At 44.4% G+C, this 26,663-nt stretch overlaps 1 protein-coding gene across 1 annotated transcript; it reads right to left on the bottom strand.

Moving 5' to 3' along the window:
* Window positions 1-642: 642 nt before the first annotated feature.
* On the bottom strand, window positions 643-7,178 carry LOC143768674 (C3a anaphylatoxin chemotactic receptor-like). The gene is made up of 3 exons (XM_077257317.1): window positions 7,004-7,178; window positions 4,421-4,477; window positions 643-1,989 (listed from the first exon to the last, which is right to left on the bottom strand). Exons 2-3 carry the CDS (start codon window positions 4,471-4,473, stop codon window positions 1,002-1,004), a joined length of 1,041 nt encoding a protein of 346 aa, XP_077113432.1. The 5' UTR covers window positions 4,474-4,477; window positions 7,004-7,178; the 3' UTR covers window positions 643-1,001.
* Between the last annotated feature and the right edge of the window lie 19,485 nt (window positions 7,179-26,663).

Here is a 26,663-nt window from a genome sequence, read left to right as displayed (position 1 = left end):
TGACTCTTCACTTTGTACCCATGTGAATAAAGGCTGTTCACAGTTCGTTGAGCTGGATCCTTGTTCTTCTTTCATTGATTAAGTTGAGTGAAACCAAAAAAGGTGCAGATACAACTTGTCATTCAAAAAAGCAAGCTATCGTACAACAAGGTTAAAAATAAAATAATAATGAAGGATCCTGGAATGTAAAAAAAAACATTGAGGACATATATGGAATGCTACTTAAAGGGAACCTGTCACCGCCAAAAATCGAAGACGAGCTAAGCCCATCGGCATCAGGGGCTTATCTACAGCATTCTGGAATGCTGTGGATAAGCCCCCGATGTATCCTGAAAGATGAGAAAAAGAGGTTAGATTATACTCACCTGGGGGGTAGTCCGATGCCGGTGGGCTTAGCTCATCTTCGATTTTGGGGGTGACAGGTTCCCTTTAAAGAGTGAAAGAAATTCCAGACACTACATGTACCATCGTGATGACTTCATGATGGATCAACAAGTATCAAATTTAAGGAAATTAGTAAGAGATAAGTATTAAGATGTTAAGAAGAAAAGTCTGCTGACTTAGACCCAGAAAATTATCAAAGTAAGACACATCTATGGCAAGTTCAATGGGTATTGAGTAACAAGGATGCAGCACACCACTAATGTCATCGAAATGTAGAGACTTTACTAAATATTTTACAAACATAGTAAAAGAAAGCAATCAAATGTAACATTGCTCTCAAGTGATGATTAAGTGTAAAACAGGACTTATATATATAAATGTCCAGGCTGTAATGTATACTAATCTAATAATGTAATAATGTAGATGTCTAAATCAAATGAGACTTCTTAAAAAATTTGCACCATGCTTATCTACAACCCTAGTGCTTTTTTTAAATACAGAATGTTTTTGTAAAAAAATACAAATGCAATTTAAGCAAAATGCAAGCTGACGATAAAACTTGTAAGAATTCAGGAAACGTTTGCAAGATATTTCGACATAGGAATAATGACTATATATTAATCATCGGTCGTGCTTGTATGCTCCAAACTTCTCCTGTTTTTGCATAGGTCATGAGGATATTCACTTAGGGCTCTTTCAAGTCTGGAGGGGATGGATCTCAAGAAACCATGTTGAAAATCTTGGCCCATGAAAACATAAATGATTGGATTAACACAACTGTTGAGACAAGCCAGGTTGAGAACAATAGTACTTACTATAAAGAACTGAATGTTAGATTTATAATACCAGGGTGTTATTGGCCAGATATAATATGGAAACCAACAGATAAAGAAACACAATATAACAGCGGAGATGATCTTGTAGGATCTCTGAGATCTTTGCGATCTCCTAGTTTTCCTAAGCTTGAAGAAAATGATGACATAACTAGTGAAGATGATGAAAAAAGGTATCACACACATGATAAATAATCTCACCAACTGAATCTTGTATTTGTTATCAATGGTGTAGGTATTGTCAGAGCTATAGTTTACACACCATTCATAAAAGTCATAAACATGGGAATCATATGAGAAAAACATGAAACCAGTCCAGACTAAACTCATCAACCAAATGATCCCTGAAATGATTCTCACTAGTTTACATGTTCTATGGACTTTTGCCCAAATTGGCCACATAACTGATACCCAACGGTCAATACTCATGACCGTCAAGAGAAGAACACTGGCGTTCGTGTTTGCGTTAAACAGAATAATGCTCAATTTGCAAGAAATACTTGGTGAAAAGTAAACCCAGTCTGCAATTCGTAGAGGAAGAGATGCACAGCACAGGAAGTCTGCGATGGCCAAGTTGGAGAACCACACGGCACTGATTGTCTTCTTCATCCTGAAACCGGCAATCCAGATGACTAATCCATTACCGATTAGTCCAAGAGCAAAAATGACGCTGTATAAAGTAATTGACATCTTCTGCATAATGTATGCATAATCATCACAGCTAGAGCAATAAGTTGTGGCAGTCAGTTCAGAGTATCCATCATAATATGACCTTCAAAGGCATTAAAGGGTAAAAGTTAGGCTTAAGAAAAATGTATAATCTTATAAATATTTTATTTGGACACAGGGAGCAACGAGCAAACACCAATTGTCAAAGTGAGGCCTCTTTCACATTTCCGTTGGTACGGGGCCGTCGCAAAGCGTCGGCCCGACGTACCGACGGACGTTGTGCAAATTTGGCACAATGTGGGCAGCAGATGCAGTTTTTCAATGCATCCGCTGCCCATTCTAAAGTCCGGGGAGGAGGGGACGGAGTTCCGGCCGCGCATGCACGGTCGGAAATGGCGGATCCGACGTACGAAAAAACGTTCCCTTGAATGTTTTTTCATTACGACGGTACGCCAAAACACGACGGATCCAGTGCACGACAGACGCGACGTATGTCCATACGTCGCGATCCGTCAGCAATACAAGTCTATGGGAAAAAAATGCATCCTTCGTGCACATTTGTAGGATGCGTTTTTTCCCGAAATGACGCATTGCGATGGAGGCCCCATGATGAAAATGTGAAAGAGGCCTGAGGACACATTGTTCTACTAGGTAACTAAAGAATACCACCCATCTAAGAACAAAAGATTTACCAGTTCCCATTGTGTTGCAATTTTGATTTTCTTAAAATTTTTTGACACTTTGGCCACTTAACTTTATTATGGGTTATGTTCTACTGTATAAGGCAGTAAATCCATAGGTAGCACTGCTGATTTGCAGCACTGGACTATTGGACTCAAATCCCACCAGAAACATCAGCCAAAATGTGTATTATTTATTACAATCTCTTGCTTCTTTATTGCTGTGTACACAGTTATGAAGACATTCTATGCATACAGTAATAGCAAGCCCTAATGGCTGACATGTTATCGTAAGTTCTTGGTAGGGAGAAGAAGCTGATGGGTCGTAGAATATATAGTCAATTATGCTATGCAACCAGGAAGCTGAATTTCCACTGTAAGAGCCTGTGCACATGACTTTACTAATCACACATAAGAGATTACAGTTAGGGTATCATACTGTGTTAGGGCATTATACTGTGTTGTGGTATTATACTGGGTTGAGGCATCATACTGGGTTGGGGCATCATACTGCATTAGGGCATAATACCATGTTGGGGCACCATACTGTGTCGAGGCATAATACTGTGTTCTGGCATCATATTGTGTTGGGGTATCATACTGTGTTGAGGCATCATACTGTGTTGGGGCATCATACTGCATTGAGGCATCATACTTTGTTAGGGCATCATATTGTGTTGGGGCATCATACTGTGTTGTGGTGTTATACTGGGTTGAGGCATCATACTGGGTTGGGGCATCATACTGTGTTGTGGCATCATACTGTGTTAGGGCATCATACTGCATTGAGGCATCATACTGTGTTGAGGCATCATAATGTGCTGGGGCATAATAGTGTGTTGGGGCATCATACTGCTTTGGGCATCATACTGCATTGGAGCTTAAAACCATGTTGGGATATCATACTGGGTTGGGGCATAATATCGTGTTGGGGCATCATAATGCATTGGGGCATCATACAGCATTGAGGCATCATACTGTGTTGTGTTATTCTACTGGCTTGAGGCATCATACTGTGTTGGGGTATCATACTGTGTTAGGGCATTATACTGTGTTCTGGCATCATACTGTGTTCCGGCATCATACTGTGTTGGGGCATCATACTGCATTAGGGCATCGTACAGTGTTCCGGCATCATACTGTGTTGGGCCATCGTACTGTGTTGGGGCATCGTACTGTGTTGAGGCATCATACTGTTTTGGGGCACCATACTGCCTTGAGGCATAATACTGTGTTCCGTCATCATACTGTGTTGGGGCATCATACTGTTTTGGGGTCACCACACTTTGCAAGGGGGGTACACTAAGGTTATTATACTGTTTGCGTGGCAGATACTGTGGAGGACTTCACTGTTAGGATATCTTACTGTATTTGGTGGGAACACTCTTGTTGCCATCTTACTTTATAGATGCAATGAAAGTGGAATCTAGCGGCATCAATAGGAGGAAAATTAAGTTGTGATATGCTCTTCTGTGATGGCGCCAAATATATATAGCCAAATATATATATTTTTTGAGTGGTCTCAATTAGAACTTCTTCTATGTGGCCCCATGATTTCTGTTTGTCCCTAATTCTCATAAGTGAAAGCTTACTACGTTGGATGAAGTTTATGTAATGCTAATGAGTGGACAGCCCTGAACTGGACAGCCCTTTTGGATGAGAACAACAAATACACCACACATCACCTTAATCTGTGGTGTAACAGCTTTTTCAGGAAGTCCATCATTTTGATTTTCACTGTCAATTGGACAGAAAATGAAACCGATGCTCAAATGAAGATGTGAATAATATACAAACCTGATGTTTCTCTTGAAAAATATACAAATAATATAAGAATAAGGAATTTAAACTTACGGGGTAATAGAATTCAGAAATGTATCAAGTAAATCAGTATTCATTCTGACCATTTATCTAAAAGAAAAATAAAGAACGTAATAATAAAGCAAATAAAAAGACTACCAATAAATGGATAGCAATCAGAATTAACAAACAGACTGTTTAATTACAAGCTGCAGTTGGACTTTTGATGCTTTTGTAAAATTTAAAAAAAAATCCATAAATGTCCCCTGCTGATAAAACAACTGGTCCATCCACCTACACATATTAAGTAATCGGGTACCTACAGACCATAAACACCTGGAGCATTAATTCAATGAGATATCTGGGGTGAATAATGAACAGTATCAACATTAAAAAAAAGAACTTATGACAATTTTTTTTTCTATATTTCAGGCAAAGTATATATGTATATATATATATATATATATATATATATATATATATATATTGTATATGAACCATATGAACCACTGATTGGCAGCTTTCTGTAGGCATGGTATATTGACAGTAAGCTTCTAATCAGTTTTGGTGGGACTAGGAGGCACGAGACACCTAGTCCTGTTGTGATAATCTCCTGCTGATAATGCACTGATCTTATAGAAACAGCAACATGCAGCCTAATAAGTGACACATCACTGGAATTGGGCTCTCAGGCCCTACAACATGCTGCTCTTGGATTACATATCACAACCTGCTGACATATTCCCTTAATCATTAAATTATACTAAAATAGCATATATTCATCTTTTGATCCATCATGGGGGGGCGTCATTCTATGCTCCCAAGCCTCAAGGGAGAGCATGTTTTTTATATATACAGCAATACTATGGTATTACTGTACATAGCACAAGCGATCAGATGATCGCAGGTTAAACTCCCCCAAAAGGGACTACAAATACAGTGAAAAGTAAAAACAAATTGCTTTAAAAAAAACAAAAAACATAAAAGTTCAAATCAACTCTATTTTCCAACATTAAAAATGAATATAATAAAAAATGCAGATTTGTTTTTTGCCACATTGAGAAAAGTCAGATCTATGAAAGCATAAAAATAATTACCTGTATCGGTAAACATCGTAAGCAGAAAAAATTCAAGAACGCCAAAATTTAGGTTTTTTTGGTCTATAGTTTTCCACGAAAACAGCGGTAACAATGAATCAAAACATCACATCTGTCCCAAAATGCTATCAATAAAAACATCATCTTGCCCCCCCAGAAAGAAGGCGCTACACAGCTCTATTGACTGAAAAAAAATGTCACCATTAAAATAATAAACAAAACTGGACATGTTTTCTATGTAGCCGTAATCATACTGACAAGAAGAATCACAACATGAGGTCATTTTTACTACACAATGTACGCCTTAAAAACAATGCCCAAAAAACAATGTCAGAATTGCGTTTTTTTCACAATTTCGCCACACTTGGATTTTTTCCAGTTTTCAGCACATTATACGGTGAATGAATGGTGTCATTCAAAAGTGCTAAAAAACAAACCCTTATAAATCTATGTGGACAGAAACTTAAAAAGCTATGGCTCCTGGAAGAATGGGAGAAAAAAACGAAAACGGAAATTGGCCGTTAAAGTTTGAACATTATTTTTGGAAATAAAATATAACTGTGGAAAAATGAATATGAAAGCTCATTTTTGTTTTTGGAACAAATTGCAATAATATCAGATATTATTATTGTATTTTTTTATTATTTGAAAAGAAAATCTACAGATATAGTGGCATTTAAGAAAAAAAAATAAGATTTGAAAATACATTTTACTTGATTCATTCTTCCCAAACCAGGGGCAGCAGATAGAGCCTGGCTGAATGATTGGGAAGAGTTAGGACTATTCTGGTGCTACCGTGGTCAACTCTGCTCGATTGGTAAGTATCCTCCATGTGTATATATGCAGAGACCTGTCAATGAAATGGAAAAGCTGGACTAGTCACATCTCTCCCTATAGTCCATGGCTGGATGTCCAAGCTATGATTTCTCTTGAACACCATGGAGCTTTAAGAGTTACATTCGTGCCACCAGGTTCTGATTCATGCTCATTTGGGCATCATTAATTGAATAACAAGTTTCCTTTCATTCAGGATCTATCACTTTTTGATCACTCATGAATAAACTAATTTAAAAGCCTAATTTGAAATGATGATTTAATCATTCAAGAAGTATCTGGCAAAGGGAAAATAATCTTAGAACTGGAAGGAAAGGGTTGATTCAGTGCACCAGGTACGCGGTTTATTTGACAATGCGTTTCGAAGTTCCAAACTATTCACTGTGACTTGTCCTGATGAAGAAGTTTCAAACTTCAAAATGCGTTGACAAATCAACTTCATTCCTGGATACCGTCCTCTTTTTCCATCATTAATATCGGCAGTGCAGAATTAACCCATTCCTTCTGGTTCTGAGTTATCTTAACCATGGTCCGCAGCAGCCTTGAGCCTTTACAATGGTTGTGATCAAACAATGAGATCGTTACAATGACCTAAGAAAATTCATTGTATCTGAAAAATTAAGTAACCTAAGGCCATTGTTACTTAAGGAATTATTCAAAGTATTCTTATTTTAATTCAAATTTTAGAAGTTCATTTCTATCTTACCTTAAAATGTCTTCTATTTTTGTGAAAAGAAAGGTGTCTTTCTCATTTTTTGCTTCCTCTTCGCTAGTCTACTGCAGAATAACAGGAAATATTTAGAAAATGTTTGTTCTATAGAATGGTTTCATTGGGATGTACTGTGGCAGGTTATCAGGTGCTGCATGATTCAGTGGTTTGCCTAAATGTCAGATATAAAATTTAAAAAATAAATAGATATCCACTACTCAGCCTAAACATTTTTGGGGAAATTAACTACAGATAAAATTTAAAAAAATCTTGTCTGCCGATCAAGCATTGGTCCACTGGAGATGCTCCCAGTCTTTTTTTTCACATGATAGCTACAGACTATGGATAGATCCTGGTATTTTTGAGTTTTAAACACAAGCAAACATTGCCCTAAATCAGTAGCTCTGTTAAGAGGGTGTTAGGGTTGGCGGAAAGCACTGAGTATAAATATATGTAATAATAGGTGCGTTCGCAACCCGGGGTTCACCGTGCAGGAGAGGAACCTGCTGATAGCAATTGGAGGCGCTATATGGTGGTATTAGCGAACACTGTTACTTCACAGAATCGCTAGGATAGGGAAACGCTGTGTCTTGTTAACCTCACAGAGGAACACAGCTACCAAACAGAGCAAAACTGTGGCTATGCAGTCAGCATAGCACACAAACAACTCCTCACCGGAGGTGCCGGTACTCTAGGGGCTTATTTCAGCCAAAACCTGAATCCAAACACACAAAACTCCTCACCTGAGGTACCGGTATTCTAAGGGCTTATTTCTGCCAACCCTGACCTCATGCAAACATGACCACACAGTAGCAAGGCTCAAAACGTAGATTGATACTAGCACATGGCTGTGCGGCCAAGCAAACCTTTTATAGCTGTAGCAGACAAGGACCTTCCTGGTGGTCCAATAGGAGCTGCTACAGGACCTGAGCATGTGACCTCAGACTTCCAATAGGAGGTTGTCCCATGGGCATGCTCAGTATGGGAAAAGCGGGACTTAGTCCCAGAAAGAACTGCTCACTGCTGAACATTGCTGCCTGGAAGGGCAGCAGTAACCAGTCGTCCAGTATCAGCCTGAGCCAGATGCTGGGACTGACGTCTCTGCTGAGCAGGCTCCACTGCAGCTGGTAGAAGAATGGGAGACTGCAGCAGACATGGTTCGAGATTCCCCCTGTGCAACATCGGGAACTCGACACCTAACAGAGGGACTGGGAAAAATATATCAATGTCTTCAAATTAATTTAAATCAAATGCACTCTTCTTCTATTGCTTGGAACAAGCGCAGGCAACTCTGGTTGGGGTTGGATATCATGGAGGACAACTCAAGGGGTTGGACACAATGACCTTGGAGGTCCCTTCCAAGTTTAACATTTTATGATTCTACGATTCTATGTTGTATGCACCTGGACAGGAAGCCATGATAATCCATTTTTTATTTGCCCGTCACAGGTCTCTGGCGCCAGGTGACTGAAGAATGGGGTTTTTGATGGACAAATTTGTTTTGAAATGAATAAAATTTGTAAAAATCATAAGTGCCTTGAAGACACGTTTGTGAAGCTCTAAGCTCTTTCCAGATCCTGGAGCAAAATGAGCAGTAGAGAGAGATGGGGTTAAAAGATAACATATATTATATATTTGTCTGTCTTTTACACTGTAACTCTCTGCTTTCATTCATTGGTCTTCTAGCAGCACCTTCCAGTGCTGGGGATTGGACTCACACTGACATAGAGGGGTCAAAGTACAGAAAAATCCAAAGAATTGCTAAAGAGCTTACATGATGCCTCACCTAATGTTGATCCATGCAGAATGACGTTACAATGTGTATTACCCGAGGACTAATCATTGCTCGTAACAGCACAACATACATCATGACATGAGAGGCCTGCTCGGCACTGGAAGCTCTGTCCCAAAGTGAAGATGCCTGAAGAGTAGGGTTGAGCGAAACGGATCGGACAAATTCAAAAATCGCCGACTTTCGGCAAATTCGGGTTTCATGAAACCCGACCCGATCCCAGTGTGGGATCGACCATGAGGTCGGTGATCTTCGCGCCGAAGTCGCGCTTCGTATGACGCTTTCAGTGCCATTTTTCAGCCAATGAAGGAACACGCAGAGTGTGGGCAGTGGGATGACATAGGTCTCAGTCCCCACCATCTTAGAGAAGGGCATGACAGTCATTGGCTTGCTTTCTACGGCGTCACAGGGGCTATAAAGGGGCGTGCACGCCGACCGCCATCTTACTTCTGCCGATCTCAGCATAGGGAGAGGTTGCTGCAGCTTCATCAGAAGCAGGGATATCGTTGGGGAGGGAAGATTAACCCCCAAACCGCTTGTGCTGTAGCGATTTCCACTGTCTAACACCACCTTTTCTTTACAGGGACAGTGGAGGCTAGATTTTTGTGCATCAGCTCTGTAGCTTATTAGGCTGCCTTATAAGGCTCCCTGATAGCTGCATTGCTATTTGTACGCCGCTGTGCAAACCAACTGCTTTTTTAAAAGAAAAAATCCTGTTGCTCCTTTCTGCACAGTTATCTTGTTTATTTGTCCACACTTTTGTGTGCAGCAGTCCTTTGTTATTGCTGGCTGCCATACTTGTCCTGAGATCATTGTAGGGAGATTGAAATTGTAGTGCAGTCCTTGTATTTTTTTATATATCTTCCAGCCACGTTCTGCCACTTACATTGTGTAGTGTAATACACAGGGCCTGTTTTTTGCTGCAGTCTCCCCCCCAAAAAAGGGAGATTTAAATTGCCACTAAGTGGATCTACGTCAGTTCTGTTTGTCGTATATCTGCCAGCCATGTTCTGCCACTTACATTGTATAGTGTAATACACAGGGCCTGTTTTTTGCTGCAGTCTCCCCCCAAAAAAGGGAGATTTAAATTGCCACTAAGTGGATCTACGTCAGTTCTGTTTGTCGTATATCTGCCAGCCATGTTCTGCCACTTACATTGTGTTGTGTAATACACAGGGCCTGTTTTTTGCTGCAGTCTCCCCGAAAAAAGGGAAATTTAAATTGCCACTAAGTGGATCTACGACAGTTCTGTTTGACGTATATCTGCCAGACATGTTCTGCCACTCACATTGTATAGTGTAATACACAGGGCCTGTTTTTTTGCTGCAGTCTCCCCCCAAGAAAAGGGAGATTTAAATTGCCACTAAGTGGATCTACGTCAGTTCTGTTTGTCGTATATCTGCCAGCCATGTTCTGCCACTTACATTGTGTAGTGTAATACACAGGGCCTGTTTTTTGCTGCAGTCTCCCCCCCAAAAAAGGGAGATTTAAATTGCCAACAAGTTTATATAAGTCAGTTCTGTTTGTCGTATATCTGCCAGCCACGTTCTACCACTTACATTGTATAGTGTAATACACAGGGCCTGTTGTTTTTTGCTGCAGTCTCCCCCCCAAAAAAAGGGAGATTTAAATTGCCACTAAATCTATCTACATCAGTTCTGTTTGTCGTATATCTGCCAGCCACGTTCTGCCACTTACATTGTATAGTGTAATACACAGGGCCTGTTTTTTGCTGCAGTCTCCCCCCCAAAAAGGGAGATTTCATTGCCACTAAGTGGATCTACGTCAGTTCTGTTTGTCGTATATCTGCCAGCCATGTTCTGCCACTTACATTGTGTTGTGTAATACACAGGGCCTGTTTTTTGCTGCAGTCTCCCCGAAAAAAGGGAAATTTAAATTGCCACTAAGTGGATCTATGACAGTTCTGTTTGACGTATATCTGCCAGACATGTTCTGCCACTCACATTGTATAGTGTAATACACAGGGCCTGTTTTTTTTGCTGCAGTCTCCCCCCAAGAAAAGGGAGATTTAAATTGCCACTAAGTGGATCTACGTCAGTTCTGTTTGTCGTATATCTGCCAGCCATGTTCTGCCACTTACATTGTGTAGTGTAATACACAGGGCCTGTTTTTTGCTGCAGTCTCCCCCCAAAAAAAGGGAGATTTAAATTGCCAACAAGTTTATATACGTCAGTTCTGTTTGTCGTATATCTGCCAGCCACGTTCTGCCACTTACATTGTGTAGAGTAATACACAGGGCCTGTTTTTTGCTGCAGTCTCCCCCCGAAAAAAAGGGAGATTTAAATTGCCACTAAGTGGATCTACGTCAGTTCTGTTTGTCGTATATCTGCCAGCCACGTTCTGCCACTTACATTGTATAGTGTAATACACAGGGCCTGTTTTTTGCTGCAGTCTCCCCCCAAAAAAGGGAGATTTAAATTGCCACTAAGTGGATCTACATCACTTCCATTTGTCGTATATCTGTCAGCCACTTTCTGCCACTTACATTGTGTAGTGTCATACACAGGACCTGTTTTTTGCTGCAGTCTCCCCCCCAAAAAAGGGAGATTTAAATTGCCAACAAGTTTATATACGTCAGTTCTGTTTGTCGTATATCTGCCAGCCACGTTCTGCCACTTACATTGTATAGTGTAATACACAGGGCCTGTTTTTTGCTGCAGTCTCCACCCCAAAAAAGGGAGATTTAAATTGTTACTAAGTGGATCTACGTCAGTTCTGTTTGTCGTATATCTGCCAGCCACGTTCTGTCACTTACATTGTGTAGTGTAATACACAGGGCCTGTTTTCTGCTGCAGTCTCCCCCCAAAAAAAGGGAGATTTAAATTGCCACTAAGTGGATCTACGTCAGTTCTGTTTGTCGTATATCTGCCAGCCTCATTCTGCCACTTAAATTGTGTAGTGTAATACACAGGGCCTGTTGTTTTTTGCTGCAGTCTCCCCCCAAAAAAGGGAGATTTAAATTGCCACTAAGTGGATCTACATCACTTCCATTTGTCGTATATCTGTCAGCCACTTTCTGCCACTTACATTGTGTAGTGTCATACACAGGACCTGTTTTTTGCTGCAGTCTCCCCCCCAAAAAAGGGAGATTTAAATTGCCAACAAGTTTATATACGTCAGTTCTGTTTGTCGTATATCTGCCAGCCACGTTCTGCCACTTACATTGTATAGTGTAATACACAGGGCCTGTTTTTTGCTGCAGTCTCCACCCCAAAAAAGGGAGATTTAAATTGTTACTAAGTGGATCTACGTCAGTTCTGTTTGTCGTATATCTGCCAGCCACGTTCTGTCACTTACATTGTGTAGTGTAATACACAGGGCCTGTTTTCTGCTGCAGTCTCCCCCCAAAAAAAGGGAGATTTAAATTGCCACTAAGTGGATCTACGTCAGTTCTGTTTGTCGTATATCTGCCAGCCTCATTCTGCCACTTAAATTGTGTAGTGTAATACACAGGGCCTGTTTTTTGCTGCAGTCTCCCCCCCAAAAAAGGGAGATTTAAATTGCCAACAAGTTTATATACGTCAGTTCTGTTTGTCGTATATCTGCCAGCCACGTTCTGCCACTTACATTGTGTAGTGTAATACACAGGGCCTGTTTTTTGCTGCAGTCTCCCCCCGAAAAAAAGGGAGATTTAAATTGCCACTAAGTGGATCTACGTCAGTTCTGTTTGTCGTATATCTGCCAGCCATGTTCTGCCACTTACATTGTGTAGTGTAATACACAGGGCCTGTTTTTTGCTGCAGTCTCCCCCCAAAAAAAGGGAGATTTAAATTGCCAACAAGTTTATATACGTCAGTTCTGTTTGTCGTATATCTGCCAGCCACGTTCTGCCACTTACATTGTATAGTGTAACACACAGGGCCTGGTTTTTGCTGCAGTCTCCCCCCAAAAAAAGGGAGATTTAAATTGCCACTAAGTGGATCTACGTCAGTTCTGTTTGTCGTATATCTGCCAGCCTCATTCTGCCACTTAAATTGTGTAGTGTAATACACAGGGCCTGTTTTTTGCTGCAGTCTCCCCCCCAAAAAAGGGAGATTTAAATTGCCAACAAGTTTATATACGTCAGTTCTGTTTGTCGTATATCTGCCAGCCACGTTCTGCCACTTACATTGTGTAGTGTAATACACAGGGCCTGTTTTTTGCTGCAGTCTCCCCCCGAAAAAAAGGGAGATTTAAATTGCCACTAAGTGGATCTACGTCAGTTCTGTTTGTCGTATATCTGCCAGCCATGTTCTGCCACTTACATTGTGTAGTGTAATACACAGGGCCTGTTTTTTGCTGCAGTCTCCCCCAAAAAAAAGGGAGATTTAAATTGCCAACAAGTTTATATACGTCAGTTCTGTTTGTCGTATATCTGCCAGCCACGTTCTGCCACTTACATTGTATAGTGTAACACACAGGGCCTGTTTTTTGCTGCAGTCTCCACCCCGAAAAAGGGAGATTAAAATTTTTACTAAGTGGATCTACGTCAGTTCTGTTTGTCGTATATCTGCCAGCCACGTTCTGTCACTTACATTGTGTAGTGTAATACACAGGGCCTGTTTTCTGCTGCAGTCTCCCCCCCAAAAAAGGGAGATTTAAATTGCCACTAAGTGGATCTACGTCAGTTCTGTTTGTCGTATATCTGCCAGCCTCATTCTGCCACTTAAATTGTGTAGTGTAATACACAGGGCCTGTTTTTTGCTGCAGTCTCCCCCCCAAAAAAGGGAGATTTAAATTGCCAACAAGTTTATATACGTCAGTTCTGTTTGTCGTATATCTGCCAGCCATGTTCTGCCACTTACATTGTGTAATGTAATACACAGGGCCTGTTTTTTGCTGCAGTCTCCCCCCCCAAAAAGGAAGATTTAAATTGCCAACAAGTTTATATACGTCAGTTCTGTTTGTCGTATATCTGCCAGCCACGTTCTGCCAATTACATTGTATAGTGTAATACACAGGGCCTGTTTTTTGCTGCAGTCTCCCCCCCAAAAAAGGGAAATTTAAATTGCCAACAACTTTATATACGTCAGTTCTGTTTGTCATATATATGCCAGCCACGTTCTGCCACTTACATTGTATAGTGTAATACACAGGGCATGTTTTTGCTGTAGTCTCCCCCCAAAAAAGGGAGATTTAAATTCTCAACAAGTTTAGATACACCTTCTACCTTGTTTTACAGTAGCATATAACGGTTGTTATTTTGGTTACATTTTCCCAAAATTGAGGAAGTGTGGTGGAAGAGGCCGTGTGCGGTCGTTGCCAGCTGGTAATGATGGTGGTGGTGGAGGTGGTGGAGCATCTGGTGGTAGTGGGAAAAGCAAAATAGCAGCTAAGGCTGGAGGTGTTGAGCCGGCATCATTGTCTGGCTACACAAGGCCTCGAAGGCTCCCTTATCTGGGAGTAGGAAAACCGCTTTTAAAGCCGGAGCAGCAGGAACAAGTTTTGGCTTTCCTTGCTGACTCAGCCTCTAGCTCTTTCACCTCCTCTTCCGAAAGTTCCAAATTTAAAAGCAGCGAGTCATCAATGGGTGCTCCCGGGCAGGAACATGTCGCTTCCTTGTGTCCTTCACCCAAACCAACAGTGAAGGATGCGTCAGGCGATGCAACAGGTTACTCCATGGAGCTCTTTACACATACTGTGCCTGGGTTAGAAAGGGAGATTGTTAACAGCCCATTACAAAATGAATCGGACATGGAGTGCACTGATGCAGCTAGATTATTATGCAGTTCCATTGATTCAGATCACTACATTGCCCTCGCAGTGTACTGAGACAGAATCTGACCCTGATGAGACTATGGTGCCCCGTCCCAAACGCTATAGCACCTTACACGGTGACACAGAGAAAGGTGCACATGACATTGAAGAGGAGGTGATAGATGACCCAGTTGTTGACCCAGATTGGCAGCCATTGGGGAAGAGGGTGCCGCTGACAGTAGCTCAGAAGCGGAGCAGCCATTTATATCGCAACAGCTTTCATCTGGCATGCCCTTCTCAGGCCAAATACGTTTGTCAACAAAAAAAAAACAGTTTTAGGACACCGTGGCCATCCGGTGAAAGTAGCACAGCGTGCAATGCCTGAAAAGGTATTCCATAGTAGGAATAGTGGAGTGTGGCAATTTTTTAACCAAGATCCGAATGATCAGTGCAAAGTTATCTGTAACAAATGCTCAAAGATCATTAGGAGAGGGAAGAATCCCCAAAATTTAAATACAACGTGCATGCGTAGACATGTAACTAGCATGCACTTGCAAGCTTGGACTAACTACCAAACATCCCGTACCGTTGGTGCACCTGCTCAGAATGAAGGAAGTCAGCAACGCTACAATGATTCCCTCACTGTAAGCCCACCGGTTAGGACACCACCAGCAGCAAATGTGGAGGTATCGCCGCAAGGCCAAAGCAGTCATGGAATTTACAAGGTTTTTGGTAGGAAACACTGTATGTAGGTCAACATCGAGAATACCATCACCAAACCTCTCTTAATCCGCCATGTCCACCACCACCGCTAGTTCCACCATATGCACCTCTCCATTCCAGCTCACCCTACAAGAGACTCTCATTAGGAAAAGAAAGTACTCACCCTCTCATCCACGAACACAGGGTTTGAACGCCCACATTGCTAGACTAATCTTGTTAGAGATGGTGCCCTACCGGTTGGTTGAAAGTGAAGCTTTCAAAGCCCTGATGGCCTACGCAGTACCACGCTATGACCTACCCAGTCGACACTCCCATCCCAGCCCTCCACCAGCATGTCAAAGACCGCATTCTCCATGCACTGAGGCAATCAGTCAGTAGAAAGGTGCACCTCACAACAGATGCATGGACCAGTAGGTATGGCCAGGGACGTTACGTGTCCATTAAGGCACACTGGGTTAATGTGGTGGATGCAGGGTCCACAGGGGACAGCCATAGTGGGACAGTTCTGCCTAGCCCACGCTCTAGGAAACAGTTGGCTGAAAGCGAAGCTTTCAAAGCCCTGATGGCCTACGCAGTACCACGCTATGACCTACCCAGTCGACACTTCTTTGCGAGAAAAGCCATCCCAGCCCTCCACCAGCATGTCAAAGACCGCATTGTCCATGCACTGAGGCAATCAGTCAGTAGAAAGGTGCACCTCACAACAGATGCATGGACCAGTAGGTATGGCCAGGGACATTACGTGTCCATTATGGCACACTGGGTTAATGTGGTGGATGCAGGGTCCACAGGGGGAGCCATAGTGGGACAGTTCTGCCTAGACCATGGTCTAGGAAACAGTTGGCTGTAGGCGTTCGCCACCCCTCCTCCTCCTCCTCCTCCAGAAGCGAAAGCTCATCCACAGAGCGCAGTCGCACGACCACTCCATCCGCAGCTGCCAGTGTTGCACACGAGGTGTCCCATTATGGAACAGCTAGTGGTAAGTGTCAGCAGGCTGTGTTGGAAATGAAGTGTTTGGGCGACAACAGACACACCGCGGAAGTACTGGCCGAGTACTTGCAGCAAGAAACTCAGTCATGGCTGGGCAGTGTACATCTTGAGGCAGGCAAGGTAGTCAGTGATAATGGAAGGAATTTTATGGCTGCCATAGCCCTTTCAGAACTGAAACACATACCTTGCCTGGCTCACACCTTGAACCTGGTGGTTCAGTGCTTCCTGAAAAATTATCCGTGGTTACCAGCCCTGCTCCTCAAGGTGCGAAGACTTTGCTCGCACATCCGCCGGTCACCCGTATACTCCAGTCGAATGCTGAACCATCAGCGATCGCTGAAGCTTCCCCAGCACCGCCTAATAATTGACGTTACAACAAGGTGGAACGCCACATGGCACATGCTTCAGAGGCTGTGCGAACAGAGGTGTGCTGTTATGTATTTGTGGGAGGATACACTTACACGGGCAGGCAGTTGGATGGCAGACATGGAGTTGTCAGGTGTGCAGTGGTCGAAGCTACAAGACCTCTGTCAAGTCCTTCAGTGTTTTGAGGAATGCACACGGCTGGTAAGTGCAGATGATGCCATCATAAGCATGAACATCCCACTAATGCGTCTGCTGATGCAAAGTTTGACGCACATTAAGGAGCAGGCTTCTGCAGCCGAGGAGGAGGGAAGCCTTGATGACAGTCAGCCATTGTCTGCTCAGGGAACTCTCCTGGACGAGGTGGCGGACGAAGAGGAGGAGGAGGAGGAGGATGTTGGGGATGAATATTTATAGGAGGAGGATGCTTCTCAGGGGGCAATAGAAACTGGTGGTTTTGCAAGTTCAGGTACACGGTATTTGCGGGACACAAGTGATGTTGATTTGCAAGAAAGTGCTCCTCAACCCAGCACAAGCAGTGAATTGACACCTGGAACATTGGCCCACATGGCTGAGTATGCCTTGCGTATCCTAAAAAGGGACCCCCGCATTATGAAAATGATGACCAATGACGATTACTGGTTGGCCTGCCTCCTGGATCCACGATATAAAGGAAAATTACAAAATATCATGCCACACGAGAACCTTGATCAAATATTGGCTACCAAACAAGCAACTCTTGTAGAACCGTTTGGTTCAGGCATTCCCAGCACACAGCGGCGGTGATGTTTTTCACACGAGCTGTAGGGGGCAACATGGCAGAGGTGTTAGAGGTGCACAAATCAGAAGTGGCGTTGGACAGAAGGGTTTTATGACCAGGTTGTGGAGTGATTTCGCAATGACCGCTGACACGACAGGCACTGCTGCATCGATTCAAAGTGACAGGAGACTGAATTTGTCCAGTATGGTTATGAACTATTTTTCCTCCCTTATCGATGTTCTCCCTCACAGGTCATTCCCATTTGATTACTGGGCATCTAAAATAGACACCTTGCCTGAATTGGCAGAATTTGCATTACAGGAGCTCGCTTGCCCTGCTGCTAGTGTGCTATCAGAAAGGGTCTTCAGTGCTGCTGGTTCAATACTGACCGAAAAAAGGACTCGTCTGGCTACCCGAAATGTTGATGATCTAACCTTCATTAAAATGAACCAATCATGGATTTCAAATTATTTTGCCCCACCTTCCCCTGCTGACACGTAGCTTGCCTGAAAAATGTCTTGCTTTTGGCCTCCTCTTACTGACTGCTCCAATTCCTCCATTTGCAGCTGCTGAATGTCCACCATAGGCCATTTTTTTTCCTCCCTAAATGGCCTGACTCCCCCCACAGGGCCGTGGTCACCACCTAGCGCAAACACCCGTGCGAGTGCTGTTTGCCTGGACAGGTGGATGTGCCCACTCTTGGGCGACAGCACTGGCACAGGATCCCTCATAATACAATGAAGTGTCTCTGACTGTGGTGGTGCAAACCAACGTCAGACACACCATCATAATATGAGGGGCCCTGTGCCAGTACCGCCGCCCACGAGAGAGTTTTCTCCCCCAGGTCGAACAGTGCTCTACCACTTGCAAAACTTATCTCTCCCTGCTCCACCACTGTGTAGTCTGTACTGTTAAATAGTGTTGAGCATTCCGATACTGCAAGTATCGGGTATCGGCCGATACTTGCTGTATCGGAATTCCGATACCGAGATCCGATACTTTTGTGGTATCGGGTATCGGGTATCGAAACAACATTAATGTAATAATGTGTAAAAGAGAGAATTAAAATAAAAAATATTGCTATACTCACCTCTCCGACGCAGCCCGGACCTCAGCGAGGGAACCGGCAGCGTTGTTTGTTTAAAATTCGCGCGTTTACTTGGTTACGTGAAGTCCCGGCTTGTGATTGGTCGCGGCGGCCATGTTGCCGGGAAGCGGACCAATCACAGCAAGCCGTGACGTAATTTCAGGTCCTTGCAGGATTTTAAAATTACGTTCCGGCGTTGTGATTGGGCGCGTCGTGGTCACATGGGCGACGTAACCAATCACAAGCCGGGACGTCACGGGAGGCTGGACACGCGCACATTTTAAAATGCGCGCGTGTCCAGCCTCCCGTGACGTCCCGGCTTGTGATTGGTCGCGGCGGCCATGTTGCCGGGACGCGGACCAATCACAACGCCGGAACGTAATTTTAAAATCCTGCAGGACCTGAAATTACATCACGGCTTGCTGTGATTGGTCCGCGTCCCGGCAACATGGCCGCCGCGACCAATCACAAGCCGTGACGTCACGGGAGGCTGGACACGCGCACATTTTAAAATGCGCGCGTCCAGCCTCCCGGCTTGTGATTGGTTGACCGCGATGCAACCAATCACAAGCCGGGACGTCACGGGAGGCTGGACAAGCGCGCATTTTAAAATGCGCGCGTCCAGCCTCCCGGCTTGTGATTGGTTGACCGCGATGCAACCAATCACAAGCCGGGACGTCACGGGAGGCTGGACAAGCGCGCATTTTAAAATACGCGCGTGTCCAGCCTCCCGTGACGTCACGGCTTGTGATTGGTTGCGTCGCCCATGTGACTGCGGCGCAACCAATCACAACGCCGGGACGTAATTTTAAAATCCTGCAGGACCTGAAATTACGTCACGGCTTGCTGTGATTGGTCCGCATCCTGGCAACATGGCCGCCGCGACCAATCACAAGCCGGGACTTCACGTAACCAAGTAAACGCGCGAATTTTAAACAAAGAATGCTGCCGCTTCCCTCGGTAAGGTGCAGGCTGCGTCGGAGAGGTGAGTATAGCAATATTTTTTATTTTAATTCTTTCTTTTACACATTAATATGGTTCCCAGGGCCTGAAGGAGAGTTTCCTCTCCTTCAGACCCTGGGAACCATCAGGAATACTGTCCGATACTTGAGTCCCATTGACTTGTATTGGTATCGGGTATCGGTATCGGATTGGATCCGATACTTTGCCGGTATCGGCCGATACTTTCCGATACCGATACTTTCAAGTATCGGACGGTATCGCTCAACACTACTGTTAAATCTTTCAATGGCACTGCCAATACAAATTTGTTGAAATGATAGATGATAGTAAAAATATACATGGGCCCTGGCCTCCATTTAGACCAGTTAATACTTTGCACCAACTACCACTGTCTGCTACTCAGCAGAGGAGCCCACCTCTGTACCTAGCTATGCCACCTGTTTATTTATGAACATTTTTTTGGCAGACATTTACCTCACTTTATTATTTTGGCCTACTAAATGTGTCAGCCACTCCTTATAGTTGTCCTCCGCTGAACAACGCTATGCCGCCTGTGTACTCCTGTAACCAATTTTGAACTGCATTGAGCCTACTTTTTTATTTTAGGCCTACTACCTGTGTCTGCCTGCGCCACTCCTTACAATCGTCCTCCGCTGAAAAATGCTATGCCACCTGCGTACTCCTGTAACTTATTTTGAACTGCATTGAGCCTACTTTTTTATTTTAGGTCTACTACCTGAGTCTGTCTGCGCCACTCCTTACAATCATCCTCTGCTGAACAAACCTATGCTGACAGTTTACTCCTGTTACCAGTTTTGAACTGCATTGAGCCTACTTTTTAATTTTAGGCCTACTACATGTTTCTGTCTGCGCCACTCCTTACAATTGTCCTCCGCTGAACAACGCTATGCCGCCAGTTTACTCCTGTTACCAGTTTTGAACTGCATTGAGCCTACTTTTCTATTTTAGGCCTACTACCTGTGTCTGTCTGCGCCACTCCTTACAATCGTCCTTCTCTGAACAAAGCTATACTGCCTGCGTACTCCTGTAACCTATTTTGAACTGCATTGAGCCTACTTTTTTATGTTAGGCCTACTACCTGTGTCTTTCTGCGCTACTTCTTACAATTGTCCTCTTCTGAACAAACCTATACCGCCAGTTTACTCCTGTTACCAGTTTTGAACTGCATTGAGCCAACTTTTTTTTTTAGGCCTACTACCTGTGTCTGTCTGCTCCACTCCTTACAATTGTCCTCCACTGAACAAACCTATGCCATCTGTTTATTCCTGTTACCAGTTTTGAACTGCATTGAGCCTACTTTTTTATTTTAGGCCTACTACCTGTGTCTGTCTGCTCCACTCCATACAATCGTCCTCCGCTGAACAAACCTATGCCACCAGTTAATTCCTGTTACCAGTTTTGAACTGCATTGAACCTACTTTTTTATTTTAGGCCTACTACATGTGTCTGTCTGTGCCCCTTCTTACAATCGTCCTCCGCTGAACAAACCTATGCCGCATGCGTACTCCTGTAACCAATTTTGAACTGCATTGAGCCTACATTTTTATTTTAGGCCTACTACGTGTGTCTGTCTGCGCCACTCCTTACAATCGTCCTCCACTGAACAACGCTATGCCGCCAGTTTACTCCTGTTACCAGTTTTGAACTGCATTGAGCCTACTTTTTTATTTTAGGTCTACTACCTGTGTCTGTCTGCGCTACTTCTTACAATCGTCCTCCACTGAACAAACCTATGCCATCAGTTTACTCCTGTTACCAGTTTTGAACTGCATTGAGCCTACTTTTCTTATTTTAGGCCTACTACCTGTGTCTGTCTGTGCCACTCCTTACAATCGTCCTCCGCTGAACAAACCTAAGCCACCAGTTTACTCCTGTTACCAGTTTTGAACTGCATTGAGCCTACTTTTTTATTTTAGGCCTACTACCTGTGTCTGTCTGCGCCACTCCTTACAATCGTCCTCCGCTGAACAAAGCTGTGCTGCCTGCGTACTCCTGTAACCTATTTTGAACTGCATTGAGCCTACTTTTTTATTTTAGGCCTACTACCTGTGTCTGTCTGTGCCACTACTTACAATCATCCTCCGCTTAAAAACGCTATGCCGCTTGCGTACTCCTGTAACCTATTTTGAACTGCATTGAGCCTACTTTTTTATTTTAGGCCTACTAAGTCTGTCTGTGCCACTCCTTACAGTTGACCTCCACTGAACAAACCAATGCCGCCAGTTTACTCCTGTCACCATTTTTGAACTGCTTGAAGTCTACTTGTTTAATGTGGGCCTACAAACTGTGTCTGCGCCACTCAACACAGCTGTCCTCCACTGCACAAAGCTATGCCGCCTATTTACTCCTGTTTTGAGTATTAAACTGCATTTGGCCTACTTGTTTGGTTGGGCCTACTAACGGTGTCTGCCGCTCCTTGCTTTTCTCCTCCACTGAACAAAGCTGAGCCTCAATTTTCATCCTGCTTCGAATATTAAACTGCATTTGGCCTACTTGTTTGGTTGGGCCTACTAACGGTGTCTGCCACTGCTTGTTGTTCTCCTCCACTGAACAAAGCTGAGCCTCAATTTTCATCCTGTTTCAGATATTAAACTGCATTTGGCCTACTTGTTTGGTTGGGCCTACTAACGGTGTCTGCCTCTCATTGCTGTTCTCCTCCACTGAACAAAGCTGAGCCTCAATTTTCATCCTGTTTCGAAAATATTAAACTGCATTTGGCCTACTTGTTTTGTTGGGCCTACTAACGGTGTCTGCCGCACCTTGTTGTTCTCCTCCACTGAACAAAGCAGTGCCGCCTGTTTACTCCTGTTACCAATTTTGAACTGCATTTGGCCCACTTTATTACTTGGGCTTACTAACTGTGTCTGCCACTCATTACAGTTGTCCTCCACTGAACAAAGCAATGCCGGCTGTTTAGTCCTGTTACCACATTTGAACTGCATTTAGCCTACTTTATTATTTGGGCCTATATCTGTTTCCTCCTCATCCAGCCCATTCCCCAGCCACTGCTAGATGAGTCTGCTGGTACATTGACCCATACCCAGGGCCGTATTTGCCACTAGGCACGTGAGGGCACGTGCCTAGGGCGGGGACACTGCAGGGGGCGGCACCTGAGCAAGGTTTGGTGTTTTTTTTTATTTTTTTTTTTTTAAAGCTGGGTCACCTCCCGACCAGCCCCCCCGCCCCCCCCCCCGCCTCCCCCCGCCTCCCCCTGCCTCCCCCGCATCCCCCGCCTCCCCGCCTCCCCTCTTGAAGACGATACTCACCTGCTCCAGCGATGCCTGGTCTCGGCGTCTGGAGCTCGTCCTGAATGAGCGGTCAGGTGATACCGCTCTGCTAATTAAGGTCATGAATATGCGCATATTCATGACCTTAATTAGCAGAGCGGTATCACCTGACCGCTCACGCAGGAAGAAGGTGCAGTGCGCCGGGAGTCGGGACAGCCAGAGGGACGTCGCGGCCGTTCGGTGAGGAACAGGTGAGTATGACTGAGGGATGGGGGGACAGGGGAGGGGGGAAGAAGGAGGATGGTAAGCCGCGCCATTCAAGATGGGTGGTGGAATATGAGCCATGCATACGGGGGGGGTTAATATGAGCCATGCATACAGGAGGAGGGTTAATATGAGCCATGCATACAGAAAGGGGGTTAATATGAGCCATGCATACAGAAGGGGGGTTAATATGAGCCATGCATACAGAAAGGGGGTTAATATGAGCCATGCATACAGAAGGGGGGTTAATATGAGCCATGCATACAGAAAGGGGGTTAATATGAGCCATGCATACAGAAGGGGGGTTAATATGAGCCATGCATACAGAAGGGGGGTTAATATGAGCCATGCATACAGAAAGGGGGTTAATATGTGCCATGCATACAGAAAGGGGGTTAATATGAGCCATGCATACAGAAAGGGGGTTAATATGAGCCATGCATACAGAAGGGGGGTTAATATGAGCCATGCATACAGAAGGGGGGTTAATATGAGCCATGCATACAGAAAGGGGGTTAATATGTGCCATGCATACAGAAAGGGGGTTAATATGAGCCATGCATACAGAAGGGGGGTTAATATGAGCCATGCATACAGAAGGGGGGTTAATATGAGCCATGCATACAGAAAGGGGGTTAATATGTGCCATGCATACAGAAAGGGGGTTAATATGAGCCATGCATACAGAAGGGGGGTTAATATGAGCCATGCATACAGAAAGGGGGTTAATATGAGCCATGCATACAGAAGGGGGGTTAATATGAGCCATGCATACAGTAGGGGGGTTAATATGAGCCATGCATACAGAAGGGGGGTTAATATGAGCCATGCATACAGAAGGGGGGTTAATATGAGCCATGCATACAGAAAGGGGGTTAATATGTGCCATGCATACAGAAGGGGGGTTAATATGAGCCATGCATACAGAAAGGGGGTTAATATGAGCCATGCATACAGAAGGGGGGTTAATATGAGCCATGCATACAGAAAGGGGGTTAATATGAGCCATGCATACAGAAAGGGGGTTAATATGAGCCATGCATACAGAAGGGGGGTTAATATGAGCCATGCATGCAGAAGGGGGGTTAATATGAGCCATGCATACAGAAGGGGGGTTAATATGAGCCATGCATACAGAAAGGGGGTTAATATGAGCCATGCATACAGAAAGGGGGTTAATATGAGCCATGCATACAGAAGGGGGGTTAATATGAGCCATGCATACAGATGGGGGGTTAATATGAGCCATGCATACAGGGGGGGGGGGAATATGAGCCATGCATACAGAAGGGGGGTTAATATGAGCCATGCATACAAAAGGGGGGTTAATATGAGCCATGCATACAGAAAGGGGGTTATTATGAGCCATGCATACAGAAGGGGGTTAATATGAGCCATGCATACAGAAGGGGGTTAATATGAGCCATGCATACAGAAGGGGGGTTAATATGAGCCATGCATACAGAAAGGGGGTTAATATGAGCCATGCATACAGAAGGGGGGTTAATATGAGCCATGCATACAGAAGGGGGGTTAATGTGAGCCATGCATACAGTAGGGGGGTGAATATGAGCCATGGATACAAGGGGGGGGAATATGAGCCATGCATACAGAAGGGGGGTGAATATGAGCCATGCATACAGTAGGGGGGTGAATATGAGCCATGCATACAGGGGGGGGAATATGAGCCATGCATACAGAAGGGGGGTTAATATGAGTCATGCATACAGTAGGGGGTGAATATGAGCCATGCATACGGGGGGGGGAATATGAGCCATGCATACAGGGAGGCGAATATGAGCCATGCATACAGGAGGGGGGGTCATACAGTATGGAGAACTCTGTGTGGCCATAATACAGTATTGAGCATCATGTGTAGCCGTTATACAGGATGGAGCATCATGTGTGGCCATTATACAGTATGGAGCATCATGTGTGGCCATTATACAGTATGGAGCATCATGTGTGGCCATTATACAGTATGGAGCATCATGTGTGGCCATTATACAGTGTGGAGCATCATGTGTGGCCAATGGCCATTATACAGTATTGAGCATCATGTGTGGCCGTTATACAGTATGGAGCATCATGTGTGGCCGTTTTTACAGTATGGAGCATCATGTGTGGCCATTATACAGTATGGAGCACTGTGGCCATATTTTTTCGGTTATAATTATTGTATATAAAACAGTGTGATCAGCAGTGCTAAATGGCTGTGGTTGGGACGTGGATATGGGTGTGACTAGTTGTGAAATGGGTGTGGTCAGAGGCGTGGCCTAAAATTTGCCACGGCGCACTACGTGCGCCGCAAGCTTTATACCTCCTTCCCTTCAAAAGTTGGGAGGTATGGTACCGCATTTGCCAGATCATGGCAAAGTGCAGCAAATCCCATAGGGAATGAATGAGGCCGAACGCAGTGTTGCCGTAAGTGATCCGTTACGTGGCACATGCAGAAAAACTGCCCGATCTGCTGCAAAAGGCGACTTTCACATCAGTGATTCTTGCCAAAGTCACTGCCGATAGTGTCATACTCACCAAAGGGGGAGGTAAGCTAAAAGTGCCTAGGGCAGCAGAAACTCTAAATACGGCCCTGCCCAGACCACTACATTCCCCTTGCACTCTACACAGTCAGAATCTGACCCTGCTGAAAGTCAGTTTCCCCTTCCCGCATACTATACCACCTTACACGGGGACAAAGAGGAAGGTGCAGATGAAAGTGCAGGTTCCTTCATCAGGTGGGGGGCATACTCGTTGGTGACATCACTGGCACAGGGCCCTGTCATGGTTCCCAATGGCAGGGGAACGTCAGGACACATAAATAACGGACGAGCTCTTGGGTGATGGAATCTCGAGCTGACCGTGAGCTAAACCTACCACACAACTAATAGTGGCCGGGGAGCGTGCCTACGTTTTATCCCTAGACGTCTCTCGCCAGCCGGAGGACTAACTAACCCTAGTAGAGGAAAAAACAGACCTGGCTTACCTCTAGGGAAATTCCCCCGAAAAGGAGACAGAAGCCCCCCACATATATTGACGGTGAGTTCAGAGGAAAAGACATACGCAGTATGAAGGTAGGTTCAGCAAAGCGAGGTCCGCTTACTAGATAGTAGAAAGATACAAAAGGGAACTGCACGGTCAGCTGAAAACCCTTTTAAAATACCATCCTGAAATTACTTTAAGACTCATGTGTCAACTCATGACACCGGAGTGGTAATTTCAGCCCACAAGAGCTTCCAGCTACAGAGAATGATATAACTGTAAACTGGAACAAAAAATGCAAACAAACTTAGGACTAAGAGTCCAACTTAGCTGATCAGTAGTCTAGGAGCAGGAACATGCAACAGAAAGGCTCTGGTTACATTGATGGCCGGCAAGGCAATGACTGAAGAGCAGGAATAAATAGGAACTCCCCACTACTGATGAAAACAGGTGAACTGAGAAAGAAAACACACCCGAGTCACCAGTACCACTAGCCACCACCAGAAGGAGCCCAAAAGCAGATTCACAACAGTACCCCCCCCTCAAGGAGGGGGCACCGAACCCTCACAAGAACCACCAGGGCGATCCGGATGAGCCCTATGAAAGGCACGAACCAAATCAGAGGCGTGAACATCAGAAGCAGTTACCCAAGAATTATCTTCTTGACCATAACCCTTCCACTTAACCAGATATTGTAGTCTCCGTCTGGAAATACGGGAGTCCAAGATTTTCTCCACAACATACTCCAATTCACCCTCAACCAGCACAGGAGCAGGAGGCTCGGTAGAAGG

This window comes from Ranitomeya variabilis, chromosome 4, assembly GCF_051348905.1.
Source record: "Ranitomeya variabilis isolate aRanVar5 chromosome 4, aRanVar5.hap1, whole genome shotgun sequence".
NCBI classification, from domain to species: Eukaryota; Metazoa; Chordata; class Amphibia; order Anura; family Dendrobatidae; genus Ranitomeya; species Ranitomeya variabilis.
Note: the sequence above shows the minus strand (reverse complement) of the source record. Positions and strands in the feature narration are given on the sequence as shown.

What these genes read in the sequence shown, in the direction of transcription:
- LOC143768674 (XM_077257317.1), bottom strand. Translation starts at nt 4,473, where the DNA reads ATGGTCAGAATGAATACTGATTTACTTGATACATTTCTGAATTCTATT. An exon ending in TTTCTGAATTCTATTACCCC is followed by an intron (nt 1,990 to 4,420) that starts GTAAGTTTAAAT and finishes ATGCCTTTGAAG; the next exon opens with GTCATATTATGATGGATACT.